At 44.5% G+C, this 23,339-nt stretch overlaps 1 protein-coding gene across 2 annotated transcripts in view; it reads left to right on the forward strand.

The window, feature by feature from the left end:
* Positions 1-23,339, forward strand: part of FRMPD2 (FERM and PDZ domain containing 2) — a 503,133-nt gene that overhangs the window by 356,264 nt on the left and 123,530 nt on the right. For both annotated transcript variants that reach the window (XM_085608774.1, XM_085608775.1), the window contains exon 34: positions 7,384-7,545. In XM_085608774.1, coding sequence (XP_085464900.1) covers positions 7,384-7,545 — 162 coding nt within the window. The remainder of the gene's footprint in view (positions 1-7,383; positions 7,546-23,339) is intronic.

The raw sequence follows: 23,339 nt of genomic DNA on the forward strand, positions 1-23,339 counted from the left end.
CCCATCGCTGGTGGTCCTCCTCTCCTGCCGCCTCGGCTCCCGATTCAAATATCTCTGAGCGGCTTTAAGTACCTGGGGATATACGTTTCGCTGGACCCGGTGGCTCGCTACGAGCAGAATCTTCTGCGTCCACTTCGGCGGCTGCGGGAGGACACGGCCCGGTGGTGCAGGCTGCCCCTGTCCCCGCTGGGTCGGGCCGCGCTGTTTAAAATGATGTCCCTTCCCAGGTTCCTCTATGCACTCCAGAACTCCTTTGACGTTATCCCAGTGGCCTACTTTCGGGAGGTGGAGAGCCTGCAGAGGAGACTGGTGTGGAACGGCCGGGCGCGTATTGCTCTTGCCAAGCTCACTCTCCCCTGGTATGACGGGGGCATCGCGCTTCCTGACATTCGCAGGTACTATTGGGCCTCGCAGCTATCTGCCATTAACCACGCCACGTATGCGCCCGGCTTGAATCCGGCGTATGAGATGGACAAGTTCCTGCTTCCCGGCGGGAACTACAACAGGGCACTTTATTCCCGCCTGGCGGACCGGACCCTTACGGGTCCTACTAAGATTGCTGTGCGGACCTGGAGGGCTGCCACTGCGGCCACGGGCTGGAGTGAGCGAATGACATGTGCTACTCCCTTGTTTGCCTCCGACCGCCTGGGCAGCTTGTGGACCACCAAGGGGTTTGACCAGTGGGACACGATTGGTATCAGTAAAGTGGGAGACCTGTGGCACAAGGGCGCGGTCAAGACTTTCGCGGTGCTCCAGGCCGAATACGAGCTGACCGACAGGGAGTTCTTCCGCTACGCCCAGGTTCGACACGCCCTGCTCTCGGTCTTCGGGGAGGGGACCACGGTCCCTGTTTCCTCGCCCCTCGAGGACCGCGTACTTGACGGACATGTCCCTGATAGTACTATTTCTTTAATTTATAAAAAATTGATTAATCACCGGGCGGATCTCCTGGTGCGCCTTCGGGAGGCTTGGACTGGGGATGGGGTCGAATTGGATGACGAAGACTGGCAGTCTGCACTGTCGTCCCCCAAGGAGGTTGCCATTCCGGCTCGTCTCCGGTTGGTACAGCTCAAGATTCTCCATCGGGTGTATGTTACGGGTCCGCGCTTGGTCGCGATGGGATTTTCCGACGACGGGCTCTGTAAACGAGGCTGCGGGCTCAGCGCCACCTTTCTTCATATCCTTTGGGAGTGTCGCGAGGTGGCGGACTATTGGCGCCGGGTCCACACGGTTATGGGACAGGTCACCGGGGTTGTACTGCTGCCGGAGGTGCGTCGCTGTGTCCTGAATGTGTGGGAGCCCAATGACTACAACGCGGCTCAGACTCGGTGGGCGGCCCTAGGGAACATGATTGCCAAGAGGGATATAGCGCAACTTTGGGGCGCTCAACGGCCGCCCACCGTGTCAGTATGGAAGGAGAATATGGACTGGTGTATGTTTCGGGAGAAGACAGTGTATGTGGCCCGTGGCAAGCCGGGGGCATGGGGTAGAATTTGGGGCCAATGGAATGCGTATCGCGGAGGCATCTGTACGCCCCCCCTGGTAGACACTGATATCGCCATGTCCCCCTGACCCTCGACGGTTCCTGGCGCTTTTTGTACCAACTACATAGGGACGTTCATCTTCCTTGACCCCCCTTTCCCCCCCCCCTCCGTCCCCGGCCTCCCGGTACTCCTCTCTTTAGCGGATTGTTCAAATGTTCTGACTGGAGTTTCCCGGGGGGAGCCTGAACCGCACTGGTACCCCTCGTAACTCGCCTTTTGTTTTTATTGTTTTTCTTTTGTTTCTGTTACTGTTGGACTGACGCTTGCTGTTCTTCGAGAACTATCTTGAGCCACTGCGGGGCAGTGCCCTGGGAACGGATTGCAACTTTGATATGTGTATATTTCCTTATGTACCTAGCGGCCGGCCCGGGTGGTTGTAGGCCCATACTTGTGACCGAATTGTTGCTCAATAAAAACTTTTTCAAAAAAAAAAAAAAAAAAAAAAAAAATAATATGCTCTCTCTTTTTTCCCTCACTTTTTAAAGCCTCCCTCATATTCTTGTTCAGCTGCATGTTTGCTTTCGTTTTTAAAGACCTCTTTCGATCCTTGAGGCGATCTTCTTTTTTATTGAATGGCGACGCTATTTGAATAAAAGCACATATTAACTTTCCATAGTTCTCCAAGAGAGTGTTTTATTCTTGTCTCTTAAAGACATTTAATTATTGCCATTTTCACTGTTGAAGACCATGCAATCCTTTGATTATTCTTACAGAATATTTTTTCAGTATTGCTCCATTCTTCCCTCAATTCCATGGAATGGAATAAAGTCAGCGGTGGCTGCCATAAACGAAGGGTGGTGGGGCGGTGGGGTCGCGCAGAAGGTATCGTGCGGGGTGGGTTAGAAATACAATATTTTAAAAAACATACCTTTTACTGCCAGCACCCTCCTGCATCGTGTCTCATCGCGCCGTCTCTCCTCTTCCTGCCTGGTCCCAGCAGCCCCTGGAACAGACTCCCTGTCCAATCCCTGCGCGATTGATCTGAGCGAGCAGGAAAGACGCCCTGCTCAGACCAGAGAGTGTGGGGTTTCTCCGACCCAGCTGCTCAATGCAGCCATGCTGGAGAAAACCTAAGTGTGCGTGTGTTTTTTGGTCAACCTGAAACGGCTGGACAAACACACATGAGCACTTAGGGAGTGGAGTGCACATAGTACTCCTCCTATCCCCTCCCATGACTTGGCCCGCATCGCCCAACAGCGCTGGCAAATGCAAAATAAAACTATGCAAGAACATCATTTTATTTTACTCCTGAATTAGAATGTAGACGCTGTGCTGGTCGTCAAAAAGTGCTCTTTAACATGTCTGCTTGTGCTGCACACCCAGGAAAATTGCAGCAGTCTAAACGAACACTTTGTGGACATACATGCACAGTGTGCCATTCACCATGTGGTGCATGGCACATGGTGCCTGGGGGCACTACTTGTGCCCCCAGGGCCACTTTACAGTGGCTCACAAAGGACAGGGTACCAGTTTGGGGCCCCCAAAGTCCATTCCCACCAAGGAAAGGCTGTTGGAAAGGGACATCGTAATCCCAACGGCAGTGCCAAGACAGGCATCTTCACCATTCAGGGATTGCGATTCCGACCGCCACCCCGTAGGGATCACTGATCCCGACAGAAACGGCGGTCTCCACTCCGACAGACAAGGGTCTCACATCCTGCATCATAATGCATCGGTTGGACCTAAGGGCTGTCTGTTGATCAGACCGCCACTAAGGGCTTGTTGGTGGCGGTTCCACCGACATCCTAATAAGACCCTAAGTTCTTCAACATGTAGCGTGCACACAAAATATTAGCGATGTAGGAAGACATGCAGAGAATGGATAGATCATCTGAGACTATTTGAGTATAGGCAGCATCCATCTAGGTAACAAAAAGAGGGGGATAAAAAAGACCGTCTTCTTGTATGGCTAATATGCCTTACCTATTAGAGTACTTAGACGTACCGGTGACTCATTGGTCTAAACAGGCAGTCATCAATGATGAGATGGTGGGATATTAAGAGAAACTGCATGGTACCCCTCCCACTCCACACAGGTTGAAATGTGTGGTATTTGTAAATACTTTAGAACTGTACAAACTTTCATCTTTGCAGATGGAGGAGCTCAAAGTACCTGAAGCGACCGAAGAGATCACACATGCAATAGAGGACAAAGCAATGGTTAAAAAGCTTGGCATTGATGGTCTCCCATGTGAAGTTTATAAGGCACTCAAGGGCTCTTTAGCCCCTATTTTTCAGTCCATGTAGATGGTGTATACAAATAGGGCTCCTTGCTGGCATCTACAAGGTCGGTCATGCTCTTTTCAGTAAACCATGCTGATTCCCAGATGTCTCATCCTATCGTCTCCTGTCTATGCTCAGTTTAGATTGTACATCCTGGGTAAACTAATAGCAAATAGAATACCATCATTTCAACAGGCACATATAATCCAATCAGCCTGTATACTAGGGCTGGGTGAAATTTCAATTATGTCATCATAATTCCTGTAATTTCGGAAATTTTAATTTATACCTGTTATTTGACATTTCTAAAATTGTGATATTATGCCAGGATGCACAACTACGCCGTCTTTCAGTTATAGCACAGGACTGCGAGAACAACACGAACAAAAAAAGAACGGGAGCTGTTTTAATGCGAAATACATCGTCGTGTCTAAAATTCACGGGTGATAGTTTACGACTAACATATTGCACATGGTCTGCTGAGGTACACAGACTCCCTTCACAATAACCTATATGTTTTCTAGGACATTGGGATCCTTTTCGTATCGAATTTTGTTAGACTGTTGGAATAAACATATAATAACGCTATAGATAATGCCGCAGGGTTTTTCTTTCATTACACGCAATGCAGAATTCTTTCCTTACCACTTAATTTGCTTTTCCTCTGCTGCACAATTTAGTCACCCTTGTCACGTTTTAGCCATCCATTATTGCATAATTTCACTGGCTCTATTTATAAAGATGCGAGTTTGTCAGTATGGTGGATCAGCATTTATGACATGGGTTTGGAATTTATTTAATGAGGTAATAATTTGTTGTTATTTTGAGGAATTCTCTGGAAGAATAGACGAGAAAGACTAACTATGGGCTTATCGTGCATTGTTTAAGATCCACAGACTTAAACATGTATTTATAAAAATGTTGAGGTTAAAAGGTTTCTTGCTGTACCCTTAGTTCAACTTAATGATGTGCAGGCTGGACTCAGACCCTGAGTCAATGAGAAGTGTTTGTGGATATGGAATCAACAATTACAAGTTTCACATTTTTTTCCATGCCCTACAGTTGTAGATAAGATTTCACAATACCAGAGGTGATACTGCATCTGTTTCCTACTGACTAGGAGGCTCGGCCTTTGTTGAGACCTGAAACCTGATTCCTATAGTTCTTCTTTTACTCTTCTTGCTAGCTGTGGCAATTAGTCATCACAAGTAAGGTAGTTACTTTGAAATGAAATGCCTATTCAATAAGCACTTAATAATTGAAGTACAGTGAATAAGAGCAAGACTGATGAAAATATGAAGTCCTGGGGCATAACTGTTTGAAAGATATTTTCTAAAAAAGTATCTTTTCTGCTAGAGCCATGTTCTTGGTCCATAGATCTTTTCTGATCCATTCTGCTCTCCGGTTTTTGGAACGCAATTCTCATAGGTTTTAATGGGAACATGCTATTCTATGGGAGTTCAGTCCCACAAAGGTGCCCCAGTAATACTGAAGATCACACAGCAGTATCAGATGTCCCTATCAGGATCTATCTGATCCAGTTCTATTCTGTTGCCCCCTATGCCTTGACCGGTGTTTTAGGAGTCCTTTCGAGTTACTTCTAGAAATAACCCTAAGTCAAACAAGTTTATTTAAAATTGTAATGAAAGTCAATTTATCCCAATTACTTCTGTCCAGACTCCCATGGTGGAATGGGGTCTCACTGTATCTTTAGGTTGGGAACAGGTGTTGCACATTGTACTGGGACTGATATCTGATGAACTGCCCATCACAGTCTAAAAATCTCATGTCCCTAGTGTACAGGGAAATCGGGTTTTCTTTCCATCAATGTGAGATGCAGTACATCTGAAATAGCTCTATCTTTTGAATTTCTGCTTTCATTTGAGAGCTGCAAATAGTGCTGGGCTGCAGGGGGCTGATACTCTTTTATGATCAGAAATGCACATTTAAGGAGCTAACTATTGGTGGAGTTTCAAGGTGTTCCATTTGCATTGAGATCTAAATAGAGCTACACATTCTCCTACACTGCAGTGTCTAGAAATAAACAGACATTTCCGAAAAAAAGACTTCTGGAAAACATCTTCAGAAATCCCAGCACAGCTCTGAGGATTTTATTTAGGGCTGTGCTGTAAAAATAGGGTAATCTGAGCGGTTTCCAGGTGGAGGTAGAATCCAAGAATACTAAGCAGGTAATATTGCTGAATATCTCAAGGGACGCCAAAGTATTTTCTAGTGCCAATTTAAAGATTAGTCTGCCGTTGAACAGGCATGGTAGATCCAGCTTGCACATGTAACCCACTTTGTGTGGTAAGCCCTCAAGATATATTCTAACACTCATTCCATAAGTGGATAGTCCATTGCACACAGCAGTGAGTCCATCCAGCGTCAGGCAGCATGGACTGAACATTATTCTTTGCCAAATGGTTACCAGCAAAGTGTCCAATTGGCAAGAAAAACCTGGCGGAGAGAGACAGTACCCATCAGCACAGGCACACAGATGAGACTGGATATTCATCAAAATGTGCCCCATGAGAGTTGACATTGGGTGGTGGGTGAATGAACTGTCAAGTTAGTATTACATAGATAGTTGTGAAATACTGAACAGTTTTCTAAATAAACCTACCTTGTGCTAGCCTACTTTTTAGCAGTATGCCTGGTGGCCTCAGTGGAAGTCCTTGAGAGATGTAAGACGTGGGGAATCTTGTGCCATGTCTGACAACCACGGAGGAGGGGCGACTTGATGCTGGCTTCCTCTCTGTGTAGCAACATCCCTCTACTTGCAAGAGGTATTTTTCCAGATAGTCTGCTTAACTCCTGAACAGCAGGGTTTTGTGTGGCTGGAAAGTGAAGTGTTAAGCCTTATTCCCAGCAGCCCAGGCAGAGAAGTGTTACTTCGTGTAACTCGTCATCCAGGCATTCTAACCTTACTTATTTAAATGCCACCTGACTCACTGAGTAGTGTATTTTTGGAATGATAGCCCACAATTGTAGCACATGATAAGGTTGTCTTTAAACATGGCATTAATCATGATTAATTTGAATATATTCTGGGGAAGGCTTATCTAGATACCTTGAAGCACTTGCTTGATTTAAATATACAGAGCTCACTCCTGAGCTGGGCCCAAAAAGAGGAACATCTTTGGGTAAAATCAAGTGAGCTTTGTACCATTCTTGGTCCAGTACAATGGCAGCTTCTAAGTAATCTTTAAATGGGAGGAAGGTAAGTAAGGAATGGGGAAGGAGAAGGGTGGAGACAGGAGAAAACACAGAAAAGCAGGAAGGAAACTTTTATGCTTAGCAGTCAATAACAATGGAAAGAGGAATTGAAAGGCCAGAAGTGGCTTGGATGAGAATCTTCATGATCTGATTGGAATCTATGTAATGAAGATATGAAATACATCATGGGTTAGGAACTGTTAATGTGATGGGAAAGCACATTATGTGATTGTGCTTTGTAGAATGAAGTTAGAAAACATGCCATGTGATTAGCTATCTTACTACCTTCTTCCAAAAATTGTCTCTGTATAGTACTGTGTTTCATGTGAGCCTATTCGCTTTATATATTCTCTGTATTGTTTTGTAAGACGTGAATGTAACTCTTTATGCTCTTCTACAGGGCCGCATAATGAGTATTAACCTGGAAAAGCCACTGAATGGCAGTTTGGGATTTGCACTGACTGGCAAAAGAATTGGAGGATCCTTCCTAATCAAAGCCATCAGCCCCGGAAGCGTTGCTGACGTTGACGGGAGACTACATATAGGTGACATATTACTGCAGGTAAAGAAATATTTGCACTTCCTACGGTCATCCTGTGCCCCTTGCAAATCTCCAGTTTTCCATTAATGTTCACTGCTGATAATCCCATGGTGTTGATGTTACATTCTGTACTCACGCTGCAAATAAAGGATGGTGTCAATGTATGTCCCAACCTTCATGTAGAGAGTGGAGAAAGTATTTCCTGACTTGAAAGACTCCACTTTAAATTGGATTCTGTGTACCAAAATCTTTTTTAGTTTTTTCAGCGTTCAAAACATATGTTACAAACCTATCCATCTGGGGCAACAATGTCATAATTTAAAATCCATGCTGCAGCCCACCCCATGGAGGAGAAAAGGAATGTCTCAGTCTGAGGCAAAGTTCACTTCTCATCTCCAGTTTAACCTCTGAAGGCATTGAACTGTAATGGAAAACCCAGTGTCAGAGGACCCACTTGTGAGCATATTTCACGGATTGTCCCTTACCAGTCTATGAGTAAGAATGATCAATTCTTCTCCATAGAAAGTTAAAAAGTGGAACTGGGGCTCATATGGCTTGTCACATGGACAAGTGTAGTGCCAGATTTAGCAAGGTTTTGCGTCGTCCTTGCATAGCGCAATGGCAACACAAAACCTAAGTGAGATTTATCAGACCACGGAAGGCCACTTTCTGTGGCCCTGGATGGCTTAATAAATCTCAGTAACACAAGGTAGTGCAAATCACTGCATTGTATTACCCTGCCCCAGGGAGGCACTCCATGGGTGGAGCGTGGGTGTTCCCCCGCATACATCCATGGCTTGTGGCGCCTTCCTAGATTCACCATTAGTGGTAGACCTGGAAGGGGTGAAAATGCTATTCTTCCCCTGGTGAGGCGTAACGAGGAGAAATAGCTTTATTTCTAATTTTTTTCACTTTCTACGTGTGCTGCATTCTGCAATATTTTTGATGTTACTATATTTTTTTTTAAAGGAATAATGTTCAATATTTAGAATGCAATATACTTACTTGTTATGTGAAAATATTTGGTCTTCTATATTTTGGTAGATGCCATTTTAAAAAAAAAATTACAAAAAGTTAGTATAGTTAATGTTAGTGTCCTCATTATTTTTGGGCAATATTTTGGTAGGACAATATTTTTTGACTCCGATATCTCATCATAATACTACCTATAAAAGGGATGCTCTAAATGTTCGACTATTTAGAATATGAGCCAGTGCAAAGATATGGCAGTGACTTCCAGTGCTCACTTTATGTGACATGGCACGTGGGGCCGTATTATATAATACGGCACACTCTCCTTATTTTTATTTATTTAATTTTATTTTTAGTGTTTTCTTTAGCGCAAACAAGGCCCTGGGTAGCGTATCGGAGCGCTTCACAGTACAGAGCAAACAAGTTCAAGAACATTTTAGTAGGGTACGAGATATAGATATGTGGCAAATTTGAGGTTTGGCAGAGAACAAAACGATAGAACATATAGTTAGAGATGATTTGTTCGGAGCAGTAGGAACAAGTTCAAGTACGAGCAAATCCTATTGGCGAGGGTGTCATCATGGACAGTATAGATACAAGTTTATATTAGTCGATTGGTTCAATGCAAGCAGGAGTGATATCGAAAGTAGAGCTTAAGTCGGAGTCAGAGAGGGGCAAGTCAGAGAGTTATCTGTTGCATTTTATAGGGCCCAGGAGGGTGAGGATTGTAAGGAGTTGAGGGAGGAATTTGCTCATCAGGAAGGTTTTAGCTTCCCTTTTAAATAATGGTGCTTAAGAGATTTTTCTGATGCTCGGAGGGAGTGAGTTCCATATTCTTTGTGCAGCTCCAGAGAATGTTCTGTCAAAGGTTTTTACTTTTACTGAAGCATGAAGGTTTCAGGAGTAGATTGTTGGAACTCCTGGAGTGTCTGTTTCCTCCATATATAGTAGGTTTCTGGGCTCGATATTGGGGGGTTTTCTTGTCTGCAACTTTATGTGTGATGTAGGCCATCTTTAGGTGAATTCTAGCTTCGTAGGATGGCCAGTTGAGCGCCGTCAGGTGTGGCGAGATATGGTCAAATTTTCTAGATCCTGTTAGCAGTCTTGCGGCTGCGTTGTGACAGGCTTTTAAAGGGGCTGTTGAGATTTTGGGAAGCTCTGATAAGGTAGTAAATCCGTACTCCAACCTCGAGATGAATAAAGCCTGAACTGCAGTTTTGAGGTCCAGGTTCTTGATGAATGGTCTAATTTTTCTGATAGCTGAGTTGAAAGTGGGCATTTTTAGCCAACATGTTGATGTATGTTTGCATATTAAGGTTCTTATCCAGTGTGGCACCAAGTGATTTGGGGAAGTCCACCAGAATCGGCGTACAATTTAGAGCAGTGATCATCTTGGTCCACTCCTTTATCACCAAGATTTTTTTGGGGGGGTGGGGAATTAGAAGGAATTCAGTTTTTTGCAAGTTTAGCTTGAGGAAGTTAGTAGTTAACCAGTGGACGGCCTTTCCAAGAGCTTGATTCATCATCTTGATCTCTTTGATGGAAGTTATCTTGATGTACAACTGAGTGTCATCCGCATACATGTGGAAGGAGATATTTGCCTGCTGTAATAGTTAGGTTAGGGGTTAGACACAGAGGTTGAATAGCGCGGGGGATAAAGTTGAGCCTTGTGGTACTCCTAGTAGATTAGGGATTGAGGGAGAAAGATTTGTGTTCACCATAAAGCTTTGCGCTCTGTTTTCCAGAAAGGGTTTGAACCATTGAAGGACTGTGCCTGATAGTCCCATCCTGTTTTCTAGTCTTTCTAGGACTTTATCGTGATTAACAGTGTAGGATGCCGGCGAAAGGTCGAGCAGGACTAGTAGACAGGTTTCATTATGGTCGAGCGTGAGTAGGGCTGTTTCTGTGCTATGCCTGGGTCTGAAACCTAATTGGCAGTCGTCCAGTAGCTTGAAATCCGTGATGTTTTGGTTTAATTGTTGCTGAACACTTTTTTCGAAAACCTTGACTAGCATGAGAATGTTGGTTATTGGTCAGAAGTTATTAGGGTCCGAGGGGTTTTCTGTAGGTTTTTTTAGGATGGGGGTGACTTGACCAATTTTTAGGCAATCCAGGAAATGACCATGCGAGAGTGAAGCATTGATGATTTTGGTCAAGAGAGGGGAGATGATATCGTAGATGAGATCGTAAAATTTGAAGGTTGACTAATGAGAGTTATTTTTGGGCATGAGCAGATCAGGTTGAATAGGATCTTCATCTTGAAAGTTCTTTAGGGTAGCTGAGTTGTTTGTGGCTGTCCTGAGCGCGTTTTGGAGGGAGTTGGCTTTAGCTGTGAAGAAAGAAGAAAATTCTTCATTCCTTAGCTGCAATTTCGAAGTCATGTGTGCGCTTTTGGCCAGTTTGTTTGATTGATGTTTTAACATTTCGAAGAGTTTTTTCGGTCTATATTTGGCATTATCTAGTTCCGATCTGGAGAAGTCTTTTTTGGATTTTAGAATACTTTTGTTATAGGAGTTTCTAGACTTTCTTAGCAGTTTGAGTTGAAGGGGAGAGGGATGTTGTCTCTATTTCCATTCAGTTAGTGTCAGTTTACGTCTTTCTTCATTCAGGGCTCCGTTGAACCATAGGTTTTTGTCTTTGTTTGGTATTCTTTTGAGTTTTGGTGGGGCTTCGTGGTCGAATAATTTGGTCGTCATGGAGTTGTAGCGATCAGTGAGATCATTGACGTCTGACAAGTGATTAGGAGGAGTGAGTACTTTCTCACAGTGGGAAGCTAGATTGCTCCAGTTAAGGTTTTTCGTGTCTCTAATCGAATGTCTGGGCTTTATTTGCTTCGAGGAAGTTTTCTTTTTAGCGGAGGGTAGTTGGTAAGTAATAATGTGATGGTTTGACCAATCACATGGTATGATCGAGATAGATTCAACCATTTTCTCTTATGAGATGATCCAGTCGAGTGTAGCCCCTTTGGAATGGTTTGGTAGTGAACAGACTTGGATCAGGGAATGGCCTGCTAGGAAGATTTTGATAGCATTATCCTGCTTATCTACGGGGTCTTCCCAATGAAGATTGAGGTCGCCTAGGAATATGTCATTGAGGCGAGGGGTCGAGTTAGTTGTAATGATTTCCATAAGTTGGTCTGTGAAAAAAGCATTTTTACCTGGGGGATGGTAAAGTATATGTAGTTTGTAAGGGTGGATATCTGAGGATTTTATGGAGAGCCCAAGGTATTCACAAGAATCAAGTGGAAATTGTTAGTACTGTGCATATCTTTCAAAATGTGCGCTAGACGCTAACAAGGAGAGTGCGCCATATTACATTGAATGTGCTTCCCGCAGAACAGCCGTGAACTCGTGCTGCCCTAATGGAAGCTCATTCAGTTGAAAAATGGAGCGGCTTTGAAATAGGCAGCAACCCGTCTGCACTTTTAAGGAGGATTAGAGATCCTCTTGCAGGCTGGTGCAGTTAGTGATTGCACTAGCCTGCAAGGGGATGTCTGGGGGTCCATACAACTCCCTTTCCCCCATCCATAGTGCTGCCATCATGGGGCGCACTGACAGTGCACCACCTAACAGCTTCTCCACCTCTGTGCTCGTGTCTATAATACGGCGTAGGCACAGAGGCAAAGGAATTGCCTCATTTGGATGGGCCACAGCCCTCTGGTGATAGTGCTGGTGATGTGTGTGTGCTAGCGCTATCTGTATTACAAAAGGGGCCACACAAGCATTTGCGGCCCCTTCTGTAATACCAAAGTGCCTCAGGGGTGCACAAGGCGGGCGCTAATGCCCATTGCGCACCCGGGGCACTTCCGTAATATGCCCCTTTGGGTCCAATTTACTTGAATGACTGAGGTGGAGCCTCCTCTAGGGGAGATGAACTAGCCTTCCTTGGATGGAGAATAGGTATCCCTCTGTGATCCTCCTTGCAAAGGTGGAGATAAATTAAACAGAAACATAAGCTTTGGGTAGAGTTGTGGGTGTTTGCAGCCTCTAAGGTGAAGGAGTGCATTGGCAGTCTATGGAGACCCTATTTCTTCCTGGCCTGCTATTTGAGCATTTTGGCAGCAGACGGAGTGAATGTCTCAGTGCTATTGGAGCTGAATTCAGTAACATAACCTCTGCCTCTGGAAATACAATGAGGCAGAGCATAGTAAGGAGTTCCATTATCTACTCTCTTTTCCAGGATGACTAACAGGGAAAATAAGTAATTCTGGGGGATGGTGATCATACTGGAACAAGGGGAATTTAGCTTACCACAGGAAGCACATGGTTCCTGGAGGAAGCATCCTTATAGGGTTTGGTGACAAATATAACCTATCAAGGTCTAACACCCTGCCCTCTTTCTCTCCAAATGTAAAAGAAAGAGATCTACCTTGATTTATATAGATTGCATATCAAGCGTAAATTGGATGAGCAACCCATTCAGGGTGTTACAGTGATTGGCAGCTGGTTTCCTTTGTGAGTATTGTGATGTATTATATGGTATGGTTATGTGAACTTACCATGTAATATATTTGCAATACTGTCCTGGGTCCACTCATGCTCATTTCTAAAACCTTTAGCTCAACACTGAGTAGCTCTGGCTTCGAGAAGCAAGACTTAAATGAAAGAACTAGTGTAAAGCATTTAGAAGCACCAAACAACGAATTAAGAAAAGTCCCACAACACGAAAGAAATCTGACCCCAATTTATTAAATGGATTATATTTTTATTAATTTTTAGACACCAAGATGAGCAAAATCTACTGGGGTTTTTTGGGTACATAGATTTTTAAGTTAAACATAAATCTCTGCCTTTTAGTCCAAAGCACAAATGCGTATCGGTAACAGTGAAGTTTAGAAACTTTTAAAAGTTGGAAAGAGTTGTGTTTGACTTTTCCGGCACGTGTGGGGTGGCCAAATTTGGACACGAGAAGGAAGTCAGGGGACCACTAAGGAGTATTTGGAGAGTTACCTAGACACCAAAGCAGTCTGAAGTCCAGTTCGACACTTTACATCAAGACAGCCATAGACTTCAATAGAGTAGTCCTGGTGCTGGGGATGCATGATTCTGAGGATGCTGAAAGATGCTCTGGGTGCCGTGCGGTTGTTGGGGTGTCCTTGCAGCTTTTCCTTGGTCCACGGGTAAGGTGGGGCAACTTTGGCCACAGGGTTCGGTGTCCCTCAAAGTCCTCCTTGAGAGTGTAGAAGGCCATCTGTGGTTGGGCAAACACTCTCAGTACACAGCAGGTCCAGTAGAATCCTTTGGAGAAGGCTGGTGTACCTCTTTAGCAACTGGTCTGGCCATCAAGGGTTGGTCCCTTGGGTCACCCAGCATCGGTCAGTGGTGATTTGAAGAAAGCAGCTACAACCTTGCTGGTTAGGCTTCTTCAGCTTTGATGGCCCTGGTGCTGGGTCCAGGGAATCAGCTGACTGACTCTTGGAGTCACTTCTTTGATCTGGGGGTCACGAGCCTCTTTTCCATGCGATAGGAGCTACAAGCAAGTGCCTTCTTCACTAGCCCAACGTGTGGCAGGTGCAGTCCAGCAGACGGTGGAGCCTTTTTTACCAGGTCCAGGGCTCAACAGGTCGTTTTTCTTTGGTCCTTTCTGCAGTTCCTTCATGGTCTGAGATTCAGGGTGCCAGGGGTGCCTGGAAAGTGCCCGGGGGTAATGCGGTCACTAGACAATGGGCAACCAGGATCCCTCCCACCCTGTGACGACTTCTGGCTGCGTCTGGCATCGAGCAATCCCAGAGTGCACTTATCTGCCCTCTTTCAAGATGTCTGAACTCTTCCTTGGATGTTAGGAGCTTGGAGGGTTTGAGCACTAGTCTCCCCTCTCTGTTCCCGCTGCCAGCCTGTCTACCTGAACAATGTTGCAACCCTTCAGGAGTGTGAGCACCATTTGCCACCAAATGCAGCCTCCACTTTGAAGCTCTCCTTTTGGCCCAACACCCTGAGTGACTTCCTGCAAGGGGGAGGTAACACCTCTCTCTGTAGCAGCCTTCTATTGTTTCTGAGTCTGTGAATCGTTCACACTACTGCCCAGGAGGGCCGAAGGCGGGAAGCCAGCAACTATGATTGGCCACTGGGCAAACTAGGCAACAGAGTGGTAACTTTCTAAAAGTTGCCTTTCCTTAAAAGTGACAATAAAGTCGACTTGGCCATCAAGTTGGGTTTAATGCCATGATTAATTTGATACCTTGAAGTACCCATTTTAGTAGCCCCATGCGGACATTAGCCAGACTGTCAGTCAGTAACTCTGTGTTAGCCAAAGTGTCTACTAACTTTTCCATAGCAAAGATGACAATTTGGAAGTTTGCTGCTAAGACAAATTAAAAGTATATGTCCTATTTGATAATATACAGCTCCCTGCCTTAGGGTTGCATAGCCTTCCTTAGGGGAGGCTTATATATATATTGCTACAGTAAGTGGGGGCTTTGTCATTGGTTTAAATGGCAAAGTCGAACTAGCAGTTTTCAAACCTCTTTTCCAGGATGCTGTGGCAGGTTGGGACCCATTTTGTGCTTTGTCCCAACCAAGGTGGCACAACCAGTGCTGCAGTCTTGTTTGGGGTCAGAGGAGGGCACATTCTGTCTTACATGTCATGGGTATTCTTGGTACCATATACTACAGACTTATAAGTAAGTCAACTTATGCCAATTGTGGGTAGCAACTTCAAGATACAGTTCAGTTCAGTTCAAATACTTTATTCGACAAATTAATGTCATAAAAGTAAACAATTCAAACAATCATATAGTACAATTACAAATAAAAATACAGGGTATCGTCAACCAACTCATGGTGAATTACTAAACAGTTAAAAACAGAATTTCAGGGATAAAAACAGTGCATTTCTAAGCATAAAAATACGAGATACGAGCGAGTTCTAAGGGAAATTATGCACAATACCTATCACATGATACATAAAGTGCTTAATGCATAGTGCAAATGTCGCATACAGATTAAAGTGCGAACATATCAAACAGTACAGTCATAGGATATACTGAGTGCAAAGCGTCAAGCAAAAACAGGACCAAGGAAAGTACTATGTGCAATGTGCCGAGCATACAAAAGTACAAAACTAAAATTACAATATAACCTTTAAAAATCCAGACAGTCAGAAAGCGGAAGTCTATTACTCATCTTTTTAGAGCGTGTGGCTGAGGCCAGAAAGCTGGCAATGTTAAAAATATCCCATGGTAACTGCAGGTAAAGTAATGCTGGTCTAACCTGAATAAAGCCCTTCCCTTTCAAAATTGGAATTAAGTACTTATTCCGCATAGTGGAATAAAAGGGACAAAACATCATGAAATGAAGGGTATTCTGGGTAGAAAAATTATCACATTTGCAGGGTGTTGAAGACTCTGGGTTACTCCACTCCTGGAAATCGCCTAGCAGGAATGGAACTAGATTAAAACGGAACCTAGTTAAAAGCCAGCGATGGTATGGGATATTAACTAATATCAAATAGGGTTCGATACAGATGTTAGTTTTTGTTAGAAAATGAGCCCTTACAAGTGGTTTCTGCAGCTCTGTAACCTCCCGTTCTGCAGACAATATCTTTTTAAAATTATTTTTTACCCATATAACATCCTCCTTCCGTATCTTTTCGGGGGATTCAAATAGCTCAGACCGTCCCAGCTTAGTTAGCCCGCTTTTAACATAGGTCAGCCACTTAATTTTATCAGAGTTGTCCAAACGTACACAGTCACTTAGGATTTTATGGTTCAAAGTTAATTCAGAATTTAACCACACTTTGAGCCAGCAGAGTAACGGCGCTAGGCTCAAAGTGTCTGAGATGTAACCAATTCCAAGTTCCTGGTGTATAGAAAAGACTGGTGTTGATTGTGGAACTAATAAAAGACTGCGTAAGAATTTATTTTCGGCTATTTGAATGCCTGGTTGATCCATATAGCCCCAGATCGCAGAACCATAAGTTGCAATTGCGACGCACTTGGCGCTATATATTTTCAGTATGCTCTTAATTGGTCTTGCCCCCAAGCGTTTGGCAAACCCCATAAGTCCTATAGCAGAACGTGTGACAGAATTCTTTTTAATTTTCTGCTGCGGGATCCAGGAAAACTTCTCATCGAAGACTACCCCTAAGTAAGTAAAAGAGGAGACCGAGGTCACCTCTTGGCCATTACAAAAAAAGGGGTGGGGTTTTCTTGTTTTACCCCCAATTGACAAGGTATGAGACTTACTATTATTCACAACTAGGTCCAACGATTTCATGTGGGCCCCAAACGCATCCAGTAGCCGCTGTAGAGCAACCGCAGTGCGGGCAATAAGGACCGCGTCGTCCGCGTATAGGAGGACCGGGATGGAATAGTCTCCTACACGCGGAATATCCGGGGTTGCTGATAAGAGTGATCTGTCTAGGTCATTAATATAAAGGGTAAAAAGAACTGGTGCCAAAATACACCCTTGCCGAACACCACGGGCAGATCTAAAAGAACTTGCACATTTTCCATCCCGTGAAATTCTGACCGAGGCGGAGAGATCCTGGTGAAGATCGGACAAAAAATGCACCAGGGTAGGATCAAGACCTTTTTCTAACAGAATAGTCCACAGCTTAGACCTGTTAACCAGGTCAAAAGCTGAGGATAAGTCCATGAAAGCCAGTCTAATACAGCCTTCCTTCGCCACAGTATATTTGTTGATTAATAATGACAGGTTAAGGCACTGATCAATGGTACTTCTGTTTTTTCTAAAACCATATTGTAGGTCTGAAATAATGTTCTTATCAACAGCCCAGTCAAAAATTTTCATTAAAATTACTTTGCCTAAAATCTTCACGGAAGAATCGATCAAGGATATAGGTCTGTAGCACCGCGGGTCCCCTCTCTGGCCTTTCTTAAAAATTGGAATAATTGTAGAACAGGACCATGATGCGGGGAACCCTAGGGAGCCAGAGATGTTAAAAACTTTGGCCAGGATCTTCGCCCAAAATTTAGGGTTTGATTTAAATACATCAGCCGGGACTAAATCAGGGCCATGAGCCTTGTCACTGATAGATTCTCTTATAGCTTTCTCCATGTCTGTTTCGCAGAACACAAGTGTAGTTCGTGACTCAACAAATGGGACGCTCGGGCAGAGATCCAAACTCTCAGGAGAGGCGTATATTGCCTCAAAATGAGACAACCATTGATCCTCAGTGATGTGGCAGTCCTGAATTTCATTGTCCAAACCGGAGAAAAAAGGAGTATTGATAATCCTCCAAAATTTTGAGCTATCCCTGATGACGTCTACAGATAGCAACGCGTGCCACGCCTCAGCCTTGATCTCGGATTTCCGCTTATAAGTTGCCAACTTATACTGTTTGCGTAGGACCGCTATCAGGGATCTATCTCGAGGTTTTGTTTTCAGCGCTTCGATTAATAGGCGATGGGCGAGAGAGCAGTTGCTGTCAAACCACTTAGGGCCATGTGCTGGTCTCGGTATATGTTTGACTGTGAGATCACTGGCAATTTGTTTACAAATACCCTCGAAAGCTCTAAATATTTCATCTTTTGAACTCAATGGGTTATCGCAGATTGAAAAGTGCCCCTCGCATTTCGTGCGAAGTTCGTTAAAAAAGATATCCGGGATCACCTTAGGCCACCTAAGCCGCCTCCCTTGGTCACAGGTGGATACAAAACAAGGTGCAGTTTGGGTCTTGTCACTAGATCGTGAACTGCAACATATATTAAGTTCCAGAATGACAGGGTTATGGTCGCTAAATGGCGATTCTCTTGCATTGTAAAAAACAACTTTATCCAATAGCCCTGGAGACAGAAAAAAGTAATCAATAATGGTATCTTTAGTATTGGATTTGAAAGTCGGGCACTGCTCAAGCTTATTAGCGAAGCCCGGTTCAAAAAGATCAGCATCAGACAGGAGGGACTCTAAGGCCTCCCCCTCCCCAGTGTGTTCAAAATGGGGCGATGAGGCATAATTATGGCCAAGATCATCGACAATGAGGCAATTTTGTTGGCAAGGATGAATATTAAAATCGCCCATGAGTACGACATAGAACGCAGTAGTTTGCGAAGCCCTATATTTTTCTAAAAACAAATTCAAATTAATCAAGTGCTGATGCCTAAAATTAACTTCCCCAGAGTTATAAAAGTTCACCAAAAGTATCTTAGGTTGAGAGGTAGAGCAGATTTCAATTGCCAAACAGTTGAAAGAATCTACATGAATCCTATTAATAGGTCCCTGTATATTTAGAGATAAAAGTAACAAAAGCCCACCTTTTGCTCTACCGGCTACGGTGGCCTGAGCTGGGAGAAAACTGGAACTGAAACCATCCACCCAGAAATTCTCCTCCTTATCCCAAGATTCCTGGATGGCGATTATATCAAAAGATTTTAAAAACGCTAGCCACTGAGGATTATCTCTTTTACTTCTTAAGCCCGCAATGTTCCAGCTAACAGCTCTACAAATTGGGGCATTTACCACGCCAATGTCTAATTCCAAATTAATTGGACGGGGGCTAACAGATAGGCAGTTGATACTCTCCAAGCCTAATCCCTCCAAATCATTGGGAGCAGAAGGAGGCAAAATTACATCTCGTTCCATATTAATTGTGCAGGGGGTAACAGATAGGCAATTATTATTCACGAGGCCTAGACCCTCCACATCATTGGAAACAGAGAGAGACGGTGTGGTGCCAGGTTCAAAGAGTCAATCATTTGAGTCCAACGTGTTTAAGGGAGAAAATCTATTGGTCAGTGGCAGGCCCACCTCCTTACCCCCTTACTGGGCAGTTATAGTATTAGAGGATAGAGAACCAACTCCTCCCGATCTATTTCTATACCAATACTGGGGTGGATAAAACTTAATATTAGCATGTGGCCTGCTAGAGGTCACCCCCAGATTTGGGGGAGGGTAAAAATAGCCCAATGGTACAGCCCTTATACCTTCTGAATTAAGGGCAGAAGTATCCCAAAACAACCTATCTGCTATGTCAGGTTTGTTAAAATTTACAATTATGCAGTCCCCTACAATATTTTTAGGTTGGTTGCCCACCCACGACAATCGTCTAGCCATAATAATGTGGTCTGAAATATCATGCGGGCCCGTACAATAGTGGTTACACCAATTTCTTGTCTTACGTAACAAACCATCTGTAGATTCCTGAACGGTGTGGTCAAGGGAGGGAACCCCAACAAGGACCGCAACAAGAGGGGTAGCTTCAGGGGGGAGAGCAATCCTGTTACAGTTATTAGAGGTATAACTATTGTATGACACAGGGCTCTCCCTTGTTACATGACCCAAACCTCTAGGTTGCATTGGAACGGCGCCATGAGGGGCTATGGATACATTTTGCCTTATAATAGGGGAAGGAATCATCCTACCCTCCAAATTCATATGACCACCCGGCCCCGATGAATTCGACTGGACACATGTTTGAATAGACCCTCTGGTAACTGATCCAGTCACTACTGGTGTCGCATCGCTAGTGTTAGTAGACGGCGGACAGAGATTGTCTTTTAAGCGGGAATCCAAAATGGAGTGTAAATGATCACACTTTTTTTTAAGGTCAGCGACACAGCAGTTTATAGTGTCAATAATATCCTTTGCAATGGAGGACAGCATGGATTCAAATCTTGTGCTAAAAATATCCTCAATTAGAAGCCCTAAGGACTGCTGGATAGAAACATCAATTCCTGGGAAAGTACTACTTGGGCCAGCCTTAGGTCCTTTGCCACGCTTTACTGGATTTTTCTTTTGTGACCGTTTTACATCAGCTGGCCCAACCCTAGGGACCCCTGGACACAAGGGGCTATGATGTCTCTGTGGGCTGGTCTGGTCACCCAGGTTGTCCATAACAAGTACTGGAACATCCTGAGGTAAATCTGGGGCAATGATCACTACCTCGGGTTCCAAAGGGATGGGAGCCGCAACCAGATCCGCCAGCCCAACTCTGGGCACAACATCTGTGTCCAATCCTAGCTCTTTTTCGGCATTAGCGATTTCTTTATTCAAAGCACCCACAGCAGAGGTCAAATAAGAAATAATAGAGGGGGATTGTCTAGGTATTTTCGCTTTTAAACCCCCTTTATCAGCGTCCCCCATGAGCTTACGCTTACCCATCTTAAGGCGTTAGAGGGGAGGCCCAGTCCAGTCTTCGACGGGCTTTGACGGTCGTGGACGGGCCCGCCCTTGGCCCGGGCACGCCCGTGCGCGTCCCGCGCTGCGAGAGGTCACTGCTGGTTAAATGGACCTCCGGCGCCCTCTGATGATGCTGGTAGAAGGCGCCTTGCAGGGAACTCTGGGAAGTGTAGTCCCTTCGCTACCCGGTACCGTTTCCCTCACGGCAGGAGCAGGGAGTCTTGTTGCCGTTATGCCATTCTCCTCACGGCAGCTGAAACTCTGGTTGTGATAGAAGGCAGCCCAAAAGGTAATAGTACCGCAGTAGAGCGTCCCTCGCTGCGAGAGGTCACTGCTGGTTAAATGGACCTCCGGCGCCCTCTGATGATGCTGGAAGAAGGCGCCTTGCAGGGAACTCTAGGAAGTGTAGTCCCTTCGCTACCCGGTACCGTTTCCCTCACGGCGGGAGCAGGGAGTCTTGTTGCCGTTATGCCGTTCCCCTCACGGCAGCTGAAACTCTGGTTGTGATAGAAGGCAGCCCAAAAGGTAATAGTACCGCAGTACCCATTTTTTAATGGGTTATAACACTGGCACTGAGGTCTAGTTAGCAGGCCTCAGTGCACTCTTAGAGTAAAAAAAACAGCAGTCCAAATCATTGTGGTTGATCATGCAAAAAGATGCTTTTCCTCACACCCTTCTTCCATGCAAAGTGAATGAAATTCAACTAGTGCCTCTGTAGAATTTGTCAAGTAAGTTGAGTGATCCATATGTGAACCTCAAGACATATACTGATACTCTGGCGATCTACAGGTGTGAAGTGTTGGAGGCCTGATCTCACATCCAGTGTGGTGAGCGATGAGAGGTGTGATGCCTTAATTATTGATTTCAACCTGTGGCATAGTTTGAAATGATTGTCTGCTCCTCACCCTCAACAGAAAAAGGGAGGTACCACAATAGTAGAACTGTTTCCCATCACTGATTCATTGTATGAGTCAACCTATGTCTTGTTTTCTGGAGTGGCAGATAACTAAGTCCACCAAGAACGTTGGAAACCAGCTGTTCCAGCTTCTTCAGTCTCCCTATAGTGTCACAAAAGAGAGGCACAACAGCTGATCTCATACTTGTTCCCAAGCATGCTCATGTGCATTGGAGCGATCTTTAAAGTCTTCCTTCGATGGTCTGTGTCAGCTGTTCCAATTTAACACAAAGAAATGTTTTCTCTGCAAGGTTTCAATAGTTGGTAACCTTTTGTGAAAATTGATATGGCATTCATTTAGAAATGTTGGATATAGCTTTCCTTTGGGATCTAACTTTAAAAACTATTTCCTTGATGCTTTGCTACCTGAATGCCTAACCCAAGAGGGAATAAAAGTTTTGTGCACTGTGCCAGTTCTTTTTGATACGTCAATATTTATTTCAGCTTGAAGAGTTATCAAAGTCACCAGCCAACTTGCTTACTTTGCGAGCCTGTGACTCTCCTTTGAAGCATGGACGATCACTGATAAAAGTAGGAGAATGCCTTCTGAGCATTCATTGCCCCATCACTACATTGGTGCCATGGATTCTGGAATATCTGCAGGTAGTGGATCTGCATTTTAAAATTCCCACCACTCACTCGAGATTTTTGATCTGATGTACAGATGTTGGCTTCCATCGTTTGACCCACCAAACATTTTGATTAGCCTTTCTGCCCCGTAGAAGCCTTTTGAGCTGAGTCTGTAAGATCCCCTGTAGGTATCTCAGAGGGTGAGTTCTCCTGTTCTTTGGTGAGTCCCTAAAAGGGATGCAAATTTTAAGAACTTGTTAAGGAAGATGATCTGCTATGCATATGATTGAAATGGTTATATATGGGAACTTTGGACACCTCAGAAGTTTTACACGAGTATTAAATAGATGGATGTGCACACGTTGTGCACACGTAATCCTCCTGCGCAGATTTTGAAATAGCCGCTCTGTGGTAAAACAAATCAAAATAAGTTAATTTGAAATTACTTCTTTGTTTCTAAGTGCCAAAGCCCCCAAAAACTACTTCTCAACAACTTCTAAAATCGCAAATAAAATTTTAAAAACTGCACACAATGGCCCAGATGTACGACCTATCAATTTGCAGATCACAAATTGCGTCGCATTTGCGACTCGCAATATGCGACTCGCAAATTGGGATGCACATCAGTGTCTGAACCACTGTTTGTGGCTGCCAATGGGGTCACAAATTGCATGCCTTATGCATATTGATGAGGATGTCGCAATTTGCGACCCCATTGGGAATGGCTGGCACTCCCAGGGATGGTGGCCTGCTGGGGTCAGCAGACTACCATGTCTGGGACTGCTTTTAAATAAAGTAGTTTTTGTTTTAAAATGCAGCCCGTTTTCCTTAAAGGAAAAAGGGATACATTTAAAAAATAAAAATGAAACTTTTCAGTTTCATTTTTCATGGGTAGGCAGTGAACCCTGGGACCTGGACCACTGCCTGCCTTTAAAAAATATTTTTAGAACCACTCACAAAGGGGAAGGGGTCCCCTGGGGACCCCTTCCCGTTTGCGAGTGGTTTACCACCCTTCTGTGAAGGGTGGTAAACTACTACTGTTTTGCGAACGCAATTGCGGTCGCAAAACTGTCATACATAGCTTCCGGAGTCGCTATTAGACAGGTACGCCATTGGAACGCCCCTTCCTAATAGCGAGTCGTTAATCCTATTTTGTGAGTCGCAGATTGATTTCCGACTCGCAAAATTGGATGAGTACATGGGCCACACGTTTTATGCGTTAGCAAACGGGTCCAAAAAAC

This window comes from Triturus cristatus, chromosome 1_2, assembly GCF_964204655.1.
Source record: "Triturus cristatus chromosome 1_2, aTriCri1.1, whole genome shotgun sequence".
Taxonomy (NCBI): domain Eukaryota; kingdom Metazoa; phylum Chordata; class Amphibia; order Caudata; family Salamandridae; genus Triturus; species Triturus cristatus.